Genomic DNA, 19,107 nt, shown 5'->3' on the forward strand with positions numbered 1-19,107 from the left:
AATTCGATGGCACCTTTAAAGCCTTTGAAAAAATGATTCAAATACATTTAAGTTTATTATTTTTTAATATTCTGAATACTTTATGCCAGTCAGCCTTTATTAGGCTGCTTATTTCCTGTATCAACTAGTTCAGGTCACCCAACCTGAACTTTCATGCACATGAGCTGCAGCTGTACGATTACATCTAGTATTGATTGGGTGAGCAAATTATCTGTGTTAAAAAGGAATAGGACAAAGTTACGATGTCATGGTCGATTCTACTTGTTGATTAAGGTTAAAATGAACATCATTCAGATATGCCTTTAGTTAAAATGAAGGTATAAAAGAGCACTGGCAAATGAGAAAAATAGTGTTAGCCAGTCAGTCTTGATAGTTATTTGGTTGTTGGTTTTTATCAGCTAGCTAGTCAAATGTGTTTAAGCATTACTGTTTACTAGGTCTGTATGATTTAAAGGTTCTTTAAGCGATCCTGGGTGGAGTAACTTCCTGTTGACGTTTGAAGTGTTGTCAAACAAAACAGAGGTTAGCTAGACCCTCCCTCCTCCTCCTCCTCCCCCTCCCCTCCGTGCTTCCTGAAACAGTCATGAATGCGCATTTAAAATCATTCTTGTCGGTTATTGGCTGGAGCATGTTTATTATGATTCGTGGTCCAGGCTGCACCAGTTTGTTTTTATTGCCGTTTTCGGAGCTTGTGGCGACTACAGAGACCGCATTTTTTTTTTTTTTTACAGTGTGTTCAGGGGACAGGGGACACTGACAAGGGAAGTAAATAACACTGCTTTTCTCTTTATCATGGCACCTGTTAGTGGGTGGGATATATTAGGCAGCAAGTGAACATTTTGTCCTCAAAGCTGATGTGTTAGAAGCGTAAGGGACAAATTGTGATGTCTAGACGACTGGGTCAGGGCATCTCCAAAACTGCAGCTCTTGTGGGGTGTTCCTGGTCTGCAGTGGTCAGTATCTATCAAAAGTGCTCCAAGGAAGGAACAGTGGTGAACCGGCGACAGGGTCATGGGCGGCCAAGGCTCATTGATGCACGTGGGGAGCGAAGGCTGGCCTGTGTGGTCCGATCCAACAGACGAGCTACTGTAGCTCAAATTGCTCAAGAAGTTAATGTTGGTTCTGATAGAAAGGTGTCAGAATACACAATGCAGCAGTTTATTGCGTATGGAGCTGCATAGCTGCAGATCAGTCAGGGTGACCCCTGTCCACCGCCGAAAGAGCCAACAGTGGACACATGAGCATCAGAACTGGACCACGGAGCAATGGAAGAAGGTGGCCTGGTCTGATGAATCACGTTTTCTTTTACATCACGTGGATGGACGGGTGCGTGTGCGTCGTTTACCTGGGGAACACATGATGCAGGATGCACTATGGGAAGAAGGCAAGCCGGTGGAGGCAGTGTGATGCTTTGGTCAATGTTCTGCTGGGAAACCTTGGGTCCTGCCATCCATGTGGATGTTACTTTGACACGTACCACCTACCTAAGCGATGTTGCAGACCATGTACACCCTTTCATGGAAACGGTATTCCCTGGTGGCTGTGGCCTCTTTCAGCAGGATAATGCGTCCTGCCACAAAGCAAAAATGGTTCAGGAATGGTTTGAGCAGCACAACAATGAGTTTGAGGTGTTGACTTGGCCTCCAATTCCCCAGATCTGGTCAGGGCTGTTTTCGCAGCAAAAGAAGGACCAACACAATATTAAGAAGATGGTCATAATTTTATGCCTGATCAGTGTATAATGCATATGTGACCTGTCACGGAAACCAGGGACACAAGTCGGCAGCACAACATTCGCGCAAAATGAGAAAGAAGCTTTTTTTTTTTTTTTTTTTAAATTGGTGATTTTTTTTTTGTTGCAGAATCTGTTAGTTGAGATCACGAAGAAGCCTCCCCGTGTTTGAGATAGCAGTATTGGTATATTTAAAAGCGTACATTTTAAGTTTGAAATCGGCTTGTTTTTCTGAGATTCTATCTCGCAGTAGGGGCGTGTCATTGTCTGTTTGTATTTCCTTACTGGAATCGGATACGCCGGATTTTGTTTCTTTTGTTATTGCCCCCGCTCTCCAAGGGAAGCGTGGCTACTTAAAAAAGTGGCGAATTATTGGACATTTAGAGGCAAACAGATGGTTACATCCACGAAGAAGACCCCGACAAAGAGAAAGTGTGCCCGAACGACTTATTTCATTGGAGGCAATGAGATCTACAAGAATACTTTTCTTTTTTTTTTTATGGGGTGAGTTTCCATAAACATCAAAGTTTGTCGTTTTGTGTTCATTCTAAGAACACGTACATGTTTTCTCATGTGTCTATTGTTATTAGCTGGTTCAGGACTGTCGTTTTAATTTAATTACTATAACGTGCTTTTAGATGGTAATGTTAGCATCTGCTATTAATTTGAATAATGCTTTAATTGCTTGAATTGACTGGTGTGAATGACTTAGCCCACGTAAACCTGCCTGTTAGCATTCTTGAATTGAATGTGATGCTAATAATTTTAGCCCATGGTGGAGAAAGTGCTACTTAATATTCTTAACAATGATTTCCTAACGTAATAGTAAATGTATCAGATTAAATTCCTACTTAAGTAAAAGTATAAAATATCTGTAGCCGTAAAATGTGCGTTATTAAGTCAAAAGTAAAAGTATGAAGAATTTAATGTACAGGATTTTTTAAATCCTTTGACTCAAACCAGGTCTAACCACTAACTGAGGTCTAAACCAGGAAAGATAAATTAAAAGATAAATTACTGACATTTACAATGCACATTATCCTTTATTATTAATAGTATGCGGTCCGATTTTTTTCCCGTTGCGTCTGTCGTTGCTATGCAACCATGCAGCTTTACAGGGGGGAGCTTTACAGGGGGTATGGCTTATCTAAATGAGATGTAAATGAGCCCTATTGTCACTCCCAGCAGGTGAGAACAGGCGAGAACGGCACAAGTTTTAGAGGCATTTTCTCTCTTTAGAGCTTTTTTGAGTGCCTACCTTCAAATGGCCACAACTTCTCCAAATATTATCAGATTTTCATGTGTTACACATTGTTGGAAAGCTTGGAGACTACACTTTCAGAATCTATGAATAACTCAAAATGCCCCAGAACCGACTTGTGTCCCTACTTTCTGTGATTGGTCACATATGCATGTCTGTGCCAGTTTTAGTGAGCAGGAGTTATTGACACATTAGAGCAATAAAGAAACAGGAACAAATGAGTAATAAAGAGTGGGACGTGCTTAAAGTTACAAAATGTGCAAAATGCCACAAACAAGAACTAATATCTTTTTCTGCCCGTATGCCTCCTGTGCTGCTTCTTCCCAGGGCACTGTCAGTTCCACTAGCACCACTTGCTTACTCATCTCAGACCACAACACAAGGTTTGGTCTCAATGTGGTTTAGAAGCAGAGAACTGCAGCCTGCTCAAAATAATCAGTCCCTGCCACTGGCCAGGATTGATGGTTTATGCTAAGTGGGCATTTCTGCACTAACTAACATGCTCTTGCAAATTGGACAGGCTGCCTCTTAGGGCTTTGGGGCCTCTCGTTTGCTATCGCCCTTGCTCTTTTTTGTGCATTCTGCCAACTTCCTCAACTGGTCATGGCACCACCTATAGCGGCCCTGAGCTAAAGCAGTTTTGTGTTGAGTCAATATAATGCCACATGCAGTGCTCAGCATAAATGAGTACACCCCCTTTGAAAAGTAAGATTTTAAACAGTATCTCAATGAACACAAAAACAATTTCCAAAATGTTGACAAGACTAAGTTTTATATAACAAATTATAACATGAAAGTAAGTGTCACAGATCCCTTGTCTCCCGGACTCCATTTCCCATAATCCTCCTGTTTCCACACCTGCACTCACTTCCCTCGTCTTCTCCCCATCATCACTGATCACCTGCACCTGGACTTCTTCATCAGCACTGCCTTTATAATGGACTCACTTCCTTCACTCCCTGTCTGTTCTCTGTTAATGTTATTGTGGTAATGGTGTTATGTTGTATTATTCTCCTGAGTTCTTATTAAAGCCTATTGTTTGTGGATCTCCGTGCTCGCTTCATCTCTCCTGCATACACCACCCGTAACAGAGGAACGGACCAATACAACAACCGGATTTCCACAAGCTATGGATGTGTTTCGGATCTCTGAGACTCTTGCTCCTCCCGTGCCTCCCACTCCTATGTCGGCGCGGATCGTCTCATCTGGCTCTTACAGTTTGGACGTTCGCTGGAGAGGTATGTGGAGGAGTTTGTTGAGTTAGCTTATCTGACGAATTGCTCAGACACTCATTTAAACGCCCTGTTTCTGAGCGGACTGGACAAGAGCACTATCCGTTTTGAAGAACCTGACGATTATGTTTCCTTAAACGATACTATTTAATTTTGTATTTAAATGGCTCCAAATTCGTTGTCGAAGAGGTTCAGGATTCTAAGTGCGTATCTTGTCCAGTCCCCCCGGAAACATGGGTGGCCTGGCCAGTTCGTCAGTCTCCATCTTCCTCCACATACCCCTCCAGTGAACTGTTCCCTTGTGTCCTGCTGGTCCCACAAACCTCCACTGAGTCCAGAGGGCAAAAGAAAAGGAGGAAGAGGAAGAAGGCCAAGCCCTCTGCCATCTCCGCCGAGCCCTCTCCAGTCTCGACCGAACATTCTCCAGTCTCCTTTGAGCCCGATTCTCCAGTCTCCTTCGACCCAGATTCTCCAGTCTCCACTGAGCCCACTCCAGTGCCAGTGGGGATTTTAATTGTGTATGAGGGGATGGATTGGACCCCTCTTCAAGCCGCCGAGCCCTCCGCTCCAGTCGCCGCCGCCGAGCCCTCTGCTCCAGCCGCCGCCGCCGAGCCAGTAAGCTCCAGACTTCGCTGAGCCCGCTCCAGCTACCAGCTCTGAACTGCATGTTTACCCGCTGGTCCCGTCCAGCTCTGAGTCTGTGTCCCCTCCCTCTCTCCCTCCCTCTCCCACCTCCTCCCATCTGCCTCCATGCATCATCTCCGCTGCTTCCTGTCAGCCCATATGCTCACCCTCAGCCCTCCATCCGTTATGTGGGTTTGCTATGGGTCTGTCAGTTCACAGCTACCACGTGGTCAGTGGTTCCCAGGTCTCCACCTCCAGCCTCCTCGACCAGGACTCCACCTCGGCCCGTTGGTCCATCAGCTCCTCCTTGGCTCCAACCTCCCTCATCTCCACCGTGGCCCTTCAACCCACCAGTTCCGCCAGGCTCCATCCTCCCTCTGGTTTTGCATTGGTCATTCGTCAGCCTGCCCTCACCTCAGGACTACACTCCTCCGGCTTCACCTCGTCCCTCCGTCCCTCTGGTTCCATTGGCTTCCTCACTCCCTCCTGCTCTACCTTGGTCGTCTGTCGTTCTGGCTCCTCTGCGGCCTTCTGGAACCCTGCCTGCGCCTCGGTTGTCTGAGCCGTCGGCATCCACCCCCCCTCCAGGTTGTTCTATCTACGGCACCTACCGGCGCCTACTCTGTTAATGTTATTGTGGTAATGGTGTTATGTTGTGTTGTATTCTCCTGAGTTCTTATTAAAGCCTATTGTTTGTGGATCTCCGTGCTCGCTTCATCTCTCCTGCATACACCACCCGTAACAGTAAGGTTAATAATACCACTTCGAGAACAAAATGTTCAGTTTTACTCAAATTAGGGTGATGCAAAAATGAGTACACCCCACTGAAAGTCTCTGGAGCAAAGCTAAGTTTTAGACTACAAATGTCTAATTTAACAAGAATTCAACCACAGATGAGTCTAATTATTCATTACACAGGTGTCCAGCACACAGTTGACTATAAAAGTGTGTTAAAACCCCTTCCCATTTCATGCTGTCAGCAATGGCACCACATGGAAGAGAAATGCCACAAGATCTGAGAAAGAAAATAATTTCTTTACACCAGAAAGGTGAAGGCTACAAGAAGATCAGCAAAGCTTTACTCATCACTCAGAATACTTTAGCAAAAGTGGTACAAAGATTTTAAAAAGATGGAACTGCAACCATCTCAGATACGTCCAGGTCGTCCATGGAAGATCACACCTCGACAGGAGCGTCTTCTGATGAGATGGGTTGAAGAAAATCAGCATGCAAGTTCACTGCAGTTAACTGAAGTAGAAAGCCAAACTGGGGTGACTATTTCCCGTGACACAATATGGCAAACACTACACAAAATGGCATTCATGGGTGCTGTCCAGCCATTGACTTTCTCCAAATCCAGCCAGACAACATGATCCTTTTCGTCCCTCTTAGCGAATTGGATCTGGTCCCAGAATAAAAGTTCACTTCAGAATTTAAATTTCCTGATAATTTACTCACCCTCATGTCATCCAAGATGTTCATGATTTCTTTCTTCAGTCGAAAAAAAAAAATTAAGGTTTTTGAGGAAAACATTCCAGGAATTTCTCCATATAGTGGACTTTAAAGCAGTGTTTCTCAACTCCAGTCCTCGGGACCCACTGAGCTGCACATTTTGTATGTATCCCTTATTTAACACACCTGATTTAGATCATCAGCTCGTTAGGAGAGACTGCATGAACTAAACTGAGTGTGTCAGATAAGAGAGACATACAAAATGTGCAGAGCAGTGGGTCCCCAGGACTGGAGTTGAGAACCACTGCTTTAAAGGCTACCAACAGGTTGAAGGTCCAAATGTCAGTTTCAGTGCAGCTTCCCCAGAATAAGGGTCTTATCTAGCGATTCTCCAACTTCAAAATCGTCCAATATCGTTTGGATGATATAAGGTAGTAAATGATCAGGAAATTTTCTTTCAGAATTGAACTAATCCTTTAATGTTGCACCCTGAGAAACTCTTTTTACTTCTTCATTCCTGGTCTTAGTGCAAATTAGTCTTTCTTGTTATTCTTTCATCAATTTGGTCAAAATGTAATAACTTGTTCAACTCTGAAATAACTTTCTGGTAATACTTTAAAATAAGGTCCCATTAAGTTAACATTATTTAATGCATTAATAATGAGCAATACATTTGTTACAGGCCTATTTTTTATTTGTTAACATTAGTTAAACTGTTCTTTGTTTGTTCATTTAGCTCAAGTTAACAGGTATAACTTGATTTTAATAATGTAAACATTGAAATGAACATGAACTAAGATTAATAAATGCTTTAGAAGTATTTCTCATTGTTACACTCTAAAAAATGCTGGGTTAAAAACAACCCAAGTTGGGTTGAAAATGGACAAACCCAGCAATTGGGTTGTTTTAACCCAGCGGTAGGGTTAAATGTTTGCCCAACCTGCTGGGTAGTTTTATTTAACTCAACTATTGTTTAAAAATTACTGTATTGCTTAATTAAAATTAACCCAAAGTATGTTGGAAATGAACATTTATTAATGTTCAATGAATAATTATTAAACAATAAACATTTATTAAATTGCTTATTAATACATTTATATTAATAAACTATTAAACTATTACATTTATATTAATAAAATATTAAAGCTTATTAATAAACATTCACCTTTTGTCTATTATTGTTGCCTCTAATTGCATCTGGTTTTTAATTTCCCAACTATTTTGGGTTCATTTTAAGCTAGCCATATAGCAATTTTTAAACAATAGTTGGTTTAAATAAAACTACCCAGCAGGTTGGGCAAACATTTAACCCAACCGCTGGGTTAAAACAACCCAGTCGCTGGGTTTGTCCATTTTCAACCCAACTTGTGTTGTTTTTAACCCAGCATTTTTTAGAGTGTAGTTCATGTTAACTAATGTTAACCAATATAACCTTAATGTAAAACTGTTTCTTGTTGAACATCTTATTCCTCTCTGAAACATCATGTTACGGAAGTAAATGGATTTTGAATGCTGTATCTAATCTTACTTATATTTCAGCCTGTAATGTGTACTGTAAAAAAACATTAGCTCAATTAATTAAATTATTTACTGCAGTTTGCATCGATTTGAATTACCCTTTTTTTCTTCTTTTTTTTGTAGGCCGAACACCCGACCTGAGCCAAGTTGTCTTGGACAAGTTCACTGAATTTTCTCTGAATCAAAGCATTCTGCCGGAGAACATCACCATCCTGCCTAAAAATGGTAAAACGGCCAACACAGGCTCATTGGAAAAACATACCTGTGGCAACATTTTTGTACCAATATGTACACTGCAGTTTCCAACAGAAATGAACACTAGAGGCAGTAAAACAGTTTAATCGTTTTCACACACAATTATGATTACAGGGGCAGATTGTGGATCAATAAAGACTTGTTTTCACACAGTTCCTTGCACAATTATGTTATGACCACATAACACTATCATAGTGCATGGTAAACAAACATATTTTGGAGTTTGCATCATTAACCAGCTCCATATGTTTTACTTGCATATTAAGCTTGCTTAGCTCAGCTGGTTATTTAAACCAAAAATGAAATTTCTGTCATTAATTACTCACCCTCGTTCCACACCGGTTAGACCTTCATTCATTTTCGGAACAGAAAATAAGATATTTTGATGAAATCCAAAAGATTTTTTTTATCCTCCATTGAAAGCAACGTAATTACAAAGTCCAGAAAAGTAGTAAAACATCGTTAAAATAGTCAACGTGACTACAGTGGTTCAACCTTAATATTATAAAGCGATGAAAATACATTTTGTGCACAAAAACAAAACAAAAATAATGACTTTATTCAACAAATTCATCTCTCCCCTGTCATTCTGCTAAGCTATTTACATTGCCGAAATTCCGTGTTTATGTCCAAATGCAGGCACAGTATTGGCCAGCTCTGGTCACATGAGCAGCATGATGCATGCATTTGATGCTGACACAGGAGCCAGCTAATACTGAGCCAGCGTTCTGACGTAGAACCTGGAAGCATTGCAATGCTCTAACTTCATAGTTTTGCATCAGATAACGCAACCTGCATGGTAACCGCAAACCAATTCCATGTTCTACACTTCCCCACCTCAGTCTGCAGAAAGACTGCATTTCTTGTTTGCACTGTGCACGACAAGACTCTTAAACACGGTGTAGTTGATGAGTATGAGTCACAAAAACAGAATTGATAATGTGTGAATATATAACAGTGCCACTTTTACAGTGTTCAAAGCATGGACACAACATAATGCCACACTTAGTGCTTTCAAAAACAAGTATAAAATTACCTTTTGATGAATTCTCTCATCTGCGCAGAAAAACACTCAAATGTGCTGCTTCAGACCTCCTCATCAGCCTCCAGTGTCAGACTCGTAAAACCAGGCCACGGCGTGACTGGAGGCGGAAATGCCAAAATGAAAGATGCTAAAACTATATGTAACAAACTGTAAGGACATTCCAACAAATTTATTTTACATGTAAAATCACCTTCATCCAGGAAATCAAAATCGGCATGAGATGTTTTACATTATTCTGTACATCTCTGCATCTCATGAAGTTTTCTTTAACGAGCATCCTTAACCCTGACAAAAAACACGTTTAGTGTTAGTCATTTCTAAAATGTGTTCACCACCACTTATTTTGACTAAAAATATTTAAAGGAATGTATTTCCTATCTAATTGTAGGAAGAGAAAGCCAATCAAACTTACCATCTTGGTCGCATGAAAGATAAAATGGTGACAGCAGCATTTTGCGAGGCAGCAGTCATCGAAGGGTGGAGTAAAGACATTTTGGCTTTTTTTTTTTCTTTTTTTTTTGCACTTTGTGTAAAAATGAAATTACACCATGTAGCACCCTGTAACACTTAAAAGGAGTACTTCAACACTGTAGATTGTTAATTCAACTCTTTGGGTATTAATAACTTTTAACACTGCAATTTTTACACTACTGATTTTACTGTGCCTAACATTGAAAATGTGATCTGTTGCAGTTAGTGCTTAACATCAAAACTGAATTATCTTTTGGAAATAATCCATCAATCAAGTTGTAATTCTCAAGGACACGCCCACAATAGGGGAAATATCATGAATATTCATGTATACCCACTGCCATTGGAAGAGTTTTTCACAGGAATTGAATATTACAGAACAGCCAAAGTGAAACTACGCCTATTCATTCAGCCCCTTTCCATGCGATCACATCAATTACAATGACTACTCATGTCATGTGATTTTGGCAGCATAAATAGTGGAACAGAATCAATATGCGAGTCAGACTGCCTGATAATACAGTTTATTTCATCCAGGCTTTGATCACCAGCACACTGCAGCAACGTCAATACCTGATGGCTTTACCCCAGAGAAGGCTGTCACTCCAGAAGTGGAGAAGATCTGCCTTGAGGTAGGAGACAGAAAATCATGTAGTATTTTTTTTTTTCTATTTTGGTGCTGTGAAATGTGTTGAAGACTAAAATTTTATTATTATTATTATTATTATTATTATTATTTATTTTTTATTGCTATGGTGCAATTTTCACAAGCAGTTGGTACATTTTCAAAACTCTTAGAACTCTTAGAAATTTTAGCATATTTTCAATTGTCAACATTTTTTAATTGTAAAATTTTCAATTTATCTTAGATGATTACCACAATTTTCTAAGTGTGTGTGTGTGTGTGTGTGGTCCTGGTAAACACTGTGTTGTGAACCAAATGTCCCAACAAGGATGGTAACACCAGTAATTTTAGACCTTGTTTGGGTTTTTTTTTTTTTTTTTTTTTTTTTTTTTTTTTGGTACCCATGAGGAAAACAGCTTATAAATCATTCAAAATGATATTTTTATAAAATGTAAAAATGCAGAAAGTTTTCTGTGGTGGGTATGTTTACCGGTAGGGGATATAATATACCGTTTATACAGTATAAAAATCATTATGTCTGTGGAAAGTCTCCATAAAACATGGAAATCCAACATGTGTGTGTTCGTGCATTTTTGTGACACATCAGGACACAAATTTGTATAATGACATGGGTATTACATAGATATTACAAGGAGAGGGTGACTTATGAGGACATTACCCCATGTCCCCATTTTTCAAAAGGCTTATAAATCATACAGACTGAGTTTTTGTGAGAAAGTAAACGTGTGAAGAGTTTTCTGTGATGGTTAGGTTTAGGGATAGGGGTAGTGTAGGGCGATAGAAAATACGGTTTGTACAGTATAAAAACCACTATGGAATGTCCCCACAATTCACAAAAACAAATGTGTGTGTGTGTGTGTGTGTGTGTGTGTGTGTGAGAGAGAGAGAGAGAGAGAGAGAGAGAGAGAGAGAGATACAGAGGGATTTGAAATTTGCAAAGAGAGCAGGACAGAGTACAAGGGAAAAAAACTGTCAATGACTGTACAGTATAACATCAGATTGATCAAAGATGCATCAGAAGAAGGGAGACAGATGGCATTTGAAAATATACATCTTACTTGTGAAAATAGTACCAAAGCAAATAAAATAAAAAAAATCTATGAACTTGGTTGTGAAAATTGTGCCAAACAATTACATTATTTTTTATTTATTTGCTTTGGTACTATTTTCACAAGTATGGTGTACATTTTCAAAACTCTTAGTACTAATATCACAACAGATCATCAAAAGTGCGCTTTTTTCAAACATTTCAACATATTTTCAATTTATTTAGTACAATACACAAAATTACTTTTCATCTATATAATGTTTCATCTATATCTATATAATGTTTCATCTATATAAATGTTTCATTCACAGTTACTGCCATTCATAATACTATTACTATCAAACATTTGAATTGCAACTCTTTTCGTTTAGTTTAATACATTTGTCTATTATTTAATCCAACTGAACTTTTTGGTTTATCAATGGACCATTTGGTACACCTATAGATTTCTCTATATATTGATTCTATAGGCATAGTTTCTATAGAACTTATTTCTAACCAAACTTATGGATAAGCAAATGTAATGAATTATAAGCAATTTATCTTAGATGATTACCACAATTTTCAAAGTGTGTGTGTGTGTGTGTGTGTGTGTGTGTGTGTGTGTGGTCCTGGAAAATGATAATTTTATAAAATGTAAAAATGCAGAAGGTTTTCTGTGATGGGTAGGTTTAGCGGTAGGGGATAGAATATACCGTTTATAAAGTATAAAAATCATTATGTTTATGGAAAGTCCCCATAAAACATGGAAAACCAATATGCACCAAAACAAATAAGAAAAACTGTAACTCTAATGTTTTATAGATGAGCGCATCCAAACTCCAGGAAAGGTAATCCTGCTCAGATTCCTGCAATTATTGAAGCATTGCACTTCATTACATAGTACTGCTGCATTACTTACACAATAAAAATCTATAACAAAATGGATCATTCAGGGAATAACTGTCCAAAATGAACATTATATTAAATTATATTCAAATCAGCAATATATGAAATCCAAATATATTAAATAGCAGTATGTGATGATGTTCATGGTCTGTCACCAACAGTGAGGTGAGAATCAAACACTCTCTGAATAAGAATGAGGAGGAGTTTAGAATCAGAAGGAGGAACACTGTTCAGCAATGCCTGCAGAAGCTTGGGATACACTGCAGTCTGGTAAAACATCTTATACTTCATATATCTGTCTGACTATACATTCTTGAAATAACCTACAAAATGGTTTTGTAGCAGCAGAACATCAAATGCTTGTAAAATCAAACCATGTGTTTTTCAGAATGATGTACCAAACATTGCATTACTGGGTTCTGGAGGAGGACAAAGAGCCATGGTGGGTTTGCTGGGATCTGTGGTTCAGCTCCATAAATGTAGGACTTCTGGACTCCATCCTTTATCTGAGCGGAGTCTCTGGATCAACATGGTATGAACCCTGAGAAACAACAAATAAACACATATACATACATCTGGTAGGAATCCAAGATATTATCGACACATCATCGGAAACGACGATAAATCATTAAAACATAATAATCAGCATTGGACGATATGAAAAAAAATGCCGATATGCCTTGCAGATATGACAACGTGTTGATATGCACCTGCAATAACTCACGTGTGCAAGGAGTGCTAGCGATAAGATCACGTCAGCAGTGTGGTCATTCTTAAAGGTGCCCTAGAATTGAAAATTTAATCTACCTTGGCATAGTTAAATAACAAGAGTTCAGTACATGGAAATGACATACAGTAAGTCTCAAACACCATTGTTTCCTCCTTCTTATGTAAATCTCATTTGTTTAAAAGACCTCCTGAAGAACAGGCGAATCTCAACATAACACCGACTGTTCCACAACAGTCGTGATCATTAATATGTACACCCCCAATATTTGCATATGTCAGCCCATGTTCAAGGCATTAGACAAGCCAGTATTAACATCTGGATCTGTGCACAGCTGAATCATCAGACTAGGTAAGCAAGCAAGGACAATAGCGAAAAATGGCAGATGGGGCAATAGTAACTGACATGATCCATGATATCATGATATTTTTAGTGGATATTTGTAAATTGTCTTTCTAAATGTTTGTTGCCATGTTGTTAATGTACTGTTAAATGTGGTTAATAGTTACCATCGTTTCTTACTGTATTCACGGAGATCAGAGTCATGTCATTATTTTCATTATTAAACACTTGCAGTCTGTATAATGCATAAACACAACTTCATTCTTTATAAATCTCTCCAACAGTGTGTAATGTTAGCTTTAGCCCGTTAGCCACAGAGCATACTATCAAACTCATTCAGAATCAAATGTAAACATCCAAATAAATACCATACTTACATAATCGGGTATGCTGCATGACGAACACTTTGTAAAGATCCATTTTGAGGGTTATATTAGCTGCGTGAACTTTGTTTATGCAATGTATTATGGAGTTGCGAGCTTGGGGGCAGGGAGCGCAAGCATTTAAAGGGGAAGCACGCTGAATCTGCGCATATTTAATGATGCCTCCAAATAGGCAGTTAAAAAAATGAATAAAAAAAAAATCTATGGGGTAGTTTGAGCTGAAACTTCACAGATACATTCAGGGGACACCTTAGACTTATATTACATCTTGTGAAAAAGCGTTCTAGGGCACCTTTAAAGGGGTGGTTGATTATGATTTCACTTTTTTAACTTTAGTTAGTGTGTAATGTTGCTGTTTGATCATAAACAACATCTGCAAAGTTACGACGCTCAAAGTTCAATGCAAAGGGAGATATTTCTCTATTTAAGGACTACAACAAATGGCTGGTAGGGACTACAACGTACTTCCTCCCGGGTTAGTGACATCACTAATCCAAAAATTTAAATAAACCCTGCCCCTGAGAACACACAACAAAGGGGGCCTCTCACCGCTGGCTCCTGGAGTCCCCAGCCAAAGAACCCTTACCCACTTGCTGCTCCTTTTCTAAACTTCCATCACAGTCTGTCACATTCACGCCTGAACCGTAGCTCTCTGAAATTGGGGCACTATTATGGTCATTCTTCTTACGAAGCATGCCGGAAGAAGTTTGAGCTGGTGGCCGAGGCTAATGGCTGGGACGAATCCGAGAAAGTGGGCCAGCTCGCAGTGGCTTTAGATGGCGATGCGCAACAGGTGCTGCTAGATGACCAAGGAAGTCAGGTGTATAGTAGTGTGCATACGCTGCACCAGGCTTTGTCTCACCACTATGGGGACATTACAGACTGCTCAATTTCCCTTGGTGACTGTCATGGGTGAGAAAGCAACGGTGATGGGCCACTGTGAGGCAGAAATCTTGGTGGAGGGACACAGCCAGTGATGTGTCTTACCTCCCATAAGGCAGTCGGCTGCAGATCACTGCCTAGAAGAGATGAAGGCTTCAGGAATTATAGAACCATCGGAAAACCTGTGGGCCTCACCAGTTGTATTGGTCCCTAAGAAGAATGGTGGCTGGCGTTTCTGCATTGACTTCAGACGCCTAAATGAGGTGACTATTCAAGGACTCTTACTCACTTCCGCGGGCTGATGAGTCACTGGACCGGATCGCTGGGTCCAGGCGGTTTTCTTCACTAGATCTACGTAGCGGGTATTGGCTGATGCAGAAAGCTGTGACCTTCTTGGGCCACTATGTGAGCGCTGCAGGGGTGGCAATGATGATCAGAAGACGGCAGCTGTTCGCGAATGGCCAGTCCCATACAACCTTAGGCAGTTGTGGGCTTTCCTAGGACTAGCGTCATATTATCAGAAATTCGTCCCTGAGTTTGCAACTGTTGCCGCTCCCCTCCATAAGTTAACAAAGAAATCACAGCAGTTCCAGTGGGGGCAAGAACAGCAGCAGGCTTTTGAAAGCCTGAAGGAGGCTTTGTGTCATGCGCCAGTCTTGGCCGCCCCAGACCCTAGATTACCATTCATCCTGGACACAGACGCCAGCAACGTTGGTCTGGGTGCAGTTCTTTCCCAGGAGGGGGAAAAGGGAGAGAGGGTCATTGCCTAATACAGTCGAGCCTTCAACAGGGCAGAACGTAATTACTGTGTGACCCGACGTGAACTTGTAGCCATGGTGGAGGCAGTCCGCCATTTCAAGCATCACCTCTGCGGTCTTCATTTTGTGATACGAACAGATCATGCTTCTCTACGTTGGCTGTTGTCTTTCCGAGAGCCAGAGGGACAGGTGGCACGATGGATAGAACGCCTGCAGGAGTTTCAATTCACCATTCAGCATCGCAAGGGGGGAGTCACCAGAATGCGGACGGGTTGTCAAGACCCACATGTATGGCATCATGCCCACGATGTCAGCGACTGGTTGGATATGTGAAGCAGGGTCCGGCTGACAAGACCCCAGAGATGGGGATGGAGGCGTCTTGTAGTGCAGTTCTGCCTGATTCAAATGTAGCATGGGCCACTGAACAGCGCAAGGACCCCGAGCTCCAGGTAGTCATCAACTGGGTGGAAGCTGGAAGGAGGCCTGCATGTCGTCTGTCATCGTTGTGATGCCTGCATTGCTAAAAAAGGGCCAACCGGCCAGTCCCATGCCCCACTACAACAACGCCTGGAAGGCTGTCCCATGGATCGCATGGCCGTGGATGTACTAGGACCGTTTCCACAGACCCCTCGAGGAAATCAGTTTGTGGTGGTCACCATGGACTACTTTACAAAATGGCCAGAGGCCTATGCTGTTCCTAACCAGGAGGCAGTGACAGTGGCGAATGTCCTGCTGGAAGGTATGTTTGCTCACTTTGGGGTTCCCACTGAGGTGCATACGGATCAGGGGAGGAACTTTGAGTCACATGTGTTCTCCGAGTTCTGCGGCAGTTGGGCATCCGAAAGACAAGGATGACTCCCCTACACCCCCAGAGTGATGGGTTAGTAGAGAGGTACAATCGAACACTGGCCACCCAGCTGGCCCTGTGTGTGAGCCAAGATCAAAAAGACTGGGATCTTCAGTTGCCAATGGTGCTGCTTGCAAGTCGGAGTGCAGTGCAGGAGACCACTGGATGTACGCCAGCTCTCCTCATCTTCCTTGTTGATGGGTCAACCTCCAGATGCACCAAGAGCCCTGCCCGGATTGGAGTATGTCCATCAGCTACAAGACCGGCTGCAGTCAGCCCATGAGTTTGTTCGTCGTCAGGCTTTGTAGGCGGGTGTTTGCCAAAAACGGGCATATGACCATCATTGTACAGGACGTGATTTTAATGCTGGAGAGCTGGTATGGGTCTACAGTCCGAAAAGGCAGAAGGGGGCAGTGTGGCGATGACACTGTTTATTCTCTGTTATAAATGTGTTTTACTTGATTCACCTGCTGTTGGAAGGAGGTGTCCGGGAGGGAAAGAGTTAAGAGGGAGGGGCAAACACAGTGCGCAGGGAGTAAAGAAGAAGTGAGTTGAACGTTAGTCAAGCGGAAGAAACGTGAGTCAAGCTCTTTCTGCGTTTTGTTATTTTTGGGGAAGTTAAAGACACCTCCTGATACCCACGTTTTAGTTTGTAAACGTTCAGGAAATAAACCACAGCCCGCTGGGTGCTTTCAAACTGGATTCTCGTCTTCTGTCTGTTTCTCCTGGGAAAGTGCAAAACATCACAATATATTGTATTAACATTTATTTATCTTTAACAAGTAACATTTTGGTAAGGAGACCTCAAAAATAATGCATTTATAATTATTGCTCAGGAGAGACTTGGTGTTGTTTCCAAACAAAGGGAAAAAATAAATCTATATCGGCATCAACTATCGGCCAAAATTAATTGAAAAATATCGGCATATTGGATATCTGCAAAAATCCAATATCATGCATACCTAATGTCTGGTTCACCATCCTTGGGATTCTCCATAGACATAATGGTTTAATCCATTTGTAATGTAAATGTAAATGTAAACCTGTATAAACCTGTATACACACACACACACACACACACACACACACACACACACACACACAAAGATGGGGTGAATGTCAAAAATGAGAGCAGTGTGTTCTCTGTAGGTGCATGGCCTCCTTATATCAGGAAGCAGACTGGTCTACCAAACTAGAGACTGTGAAAGACAAGATCATCCAGAGACTCAGCGGCCCTAAAGTCAGCTGGACAGATGCATTTGCCAAACTGAAGAAATATTACAATGAGAAAGACCACTTCAGCTTGACTGACTTCTGGGCAGCGATGGTCGTCACGACATATGTGAAAGAGGTCTGTAACTCTTCATAACACAGACTTAAGCCGCGCACACACTTAACGATTGTAAGGCCGATTATGAATGTAAATTGATACTTATGACTTATCGCGCTCAAACGCGTCCAGTCAGAGCCAGTTGCGTTCAGTCTGCGATTACAGTCGGTGTTCAAATTCCATGTGTAAGTATATAAATCGGCTCCAGTCGAAGGAAACAATCGGTATGTGTGTTCAGTTCAGTCTTAGAATGTTTCAGCTAATCGTTAGGTGTGTCCCCGGCTTTACATGATTTATGAGGTGGTCACATTCAGGTCAAAGTTGTGTTGAATATTTTTAATAGATTGTAATAAAAAATATTATGAATATTATGAATATTGTAACATTGTTCAAATTACAAAGTACTACCAACCTGCCATACTTTAGTAAAGGAAATATACATGCAAAAAAATGTAGGATTCATAATCTAATTTTAACCTGGAAATAAACAAAGTTTTGTCATTTCAAATAAATATAAATATGTAAAATAACATAAATAATATAAGATTATACATTTTAGATTGTGCAATTCTAGGTCGCTGATCAAAGCAAATTAAATGTAAAAGTACAACAGTAATACACTAAAATACTATATTAAGTAATTTTTAAGTAATTACAAGAAAAATCTCCCCTTTACTGCTTTACTATTTAGATGGCACTAATTCTTTGTGAAACTGACTCAACATGTTCTCAGTAAAAAGCTCTTTATAAAGTCCTCCATAGTAGCATTTTCTTGGAGACAGAACCCCCAATTTCCTTTTATGAACTCAAGGAACTTCAGTATATTTCAAGTGTCTCAAATCCTTTTTCTTTATGATGAGGTCACTGGAGGAACTGTTGACAGTCTTTAGAGTTCTTGCAGGAACATATGGACATTTTATAAGAGATGTTCCCAAATGAGATTTAAAAAAAAAAAAAAAAATACATTTTTTTTTTATTATTTTTTTTACAGTTCTTATTTTACAGTTAGTGCGTTAACTTTAAATACTTTTCTTGATAAAAGATAACTTGAGTAAGTTTCTTAATATAATTTGTGATTGAAGAAACTGTTCTAAGGTCTTCTCAATACAATACATACAAGAAATGCATTCTCTTTTAGATCGATGAACACACACTCACAGAGCAGTGGAACCAGCAGAGTAAAGACCCGTTTCCCATCTACACAATGATCGACAAACAAAGCAAACAGAAAAAGGAAGCAGGTCTGTGTGTTTGTGTGAAAGAAAGAGACAGACAGTTAATGTGCTTGTGTCAGCTGCTATATGGAGATGTTTCTGTCTGCAGACCCCTGGTTCGAGTTCACTCCACATGAAGCAGGTTATTCCCTCATTGGAGCATTTTTGGGAGTATCCAACTTTGGCAGTCAGTTTAAAAAAGGCTCTATGATGAAGAAGGAGCCTGAAATTGACATGCTGTACCTGCAAGGTAACAAATTAATAGATCAATAGTTTTTGTGATGTATTAATCTGGTGATCAGGTCTGTAGGAGTTACTCATTTCTAAGTCAAAACTGAAATGTAAACAATAACATTAGGACCATTCTGAAAGCATATCATCCTCTTGTTAATCCATGCATCGTTTTTCAGCAATGCCGCGAAAAATACAAAACACATCCAAAACGGGAAAGA

The 19,107-nt window shown here is 40.5% G+C and overlaps 1 protein-coding gene across 6 annotated transcripts; it reads left to right on the forward strand.

Annotated features, from left to right (window-relative positions):
* The first annotated feature begins 7,706 nt into the window (after positions 1 to 7,706).
* Positions 7,707 to 19,097, forward strand: LOC125246192 (cytosolic phospholipase A2 gamma-like). 6 transcript variants are annotated; one of them, XM_048157119.1, is made up of 8 exons: positions 7,707 to 8,044; positions 9,508 to 9,601; positions 10,128 to 10,222; positions 12,089 to 12,114; positions 12,334 to 12,442; positions 12,561 to 12,704; positions 17,261 to 17,462; positions 18,580 to 18,661. In XM_048157119.1, exons 1-7 carry the CDS (start codon positions 8,042 to 8,044, stop codon positions 17,348 to 17,350), a joined length of 561 nt encoding a protein of 186 aa, XP_048013076.1. In that variant the 5' UTR covers positions 7,707 to 8,041; the 3' UTR covers positions 17,351 to 17,462; positions 18,580 to 18,661. The 6 variants fall into 6 exon arrangements, with proteins under 6 accessions (XP_048013076.1, XP_048013073.1, XP_048013074.1 ...); XM_048157116.1 differs by lacking the exon at positions 12,089 to 12,114 and adding an exon at positions 18,765 to 19,097 and having other exon boundaries at positions 7,710 to 8,044; positions 18,580 to 18,682; XM_048157117.1 differs by lacking the exon at positions 12,089 to 12,114 and adding an exon at positions 18,765 to 19,097 and having other exon boundaries at positions 7,710 to 8,044; positions 9,508 to 9,596; positions 18,580 to 18,682.
* The last annotated feature ends 10 nt before the right edge of the window (positions 19,098 to 19,107 follow it).

The sequence above is a fragment of the Megalobrama amblycephala genome, linkage group LG14 (genome assembly GCF_018812025.1).
Source record: "Megalobrama amblycephala isolate DHTTF-2021 linkage group LG14, ASM1881202v1, whole genome shotgun sequence".
Taxonomy (NCBI): Eukaryota; Metazoa; Chordata; class Actinopteri; order Cypriniformes; family Xenocyprididae; genus Megalobrama; species Megalobrama amblycephala.

Bases quoted from the DNA above. Each gene is read 5' to 3' on its own strand.
- LOC125246192 (XM_048157116.1), top strand. From the start codon at position 12,562: ATGATGTACCAAACATTGCATTACTGGGTTCTGGAGGAGGACAAAGAG. The intron at 12,705-17,260 runs GTATGAACCCTG...TGTTCTCTGTAG, and splicing joins GGAGTCTCTGGATCAACATG to GTGCATGGCCTCCTTATATC. The intron at 17,463-18,579 runs GTCTGTAACTCT...ATTCTCTTTTAG, and splicing joins TCACGACATATGTGAAAGAG to ATCGATGAACACACACTCAC.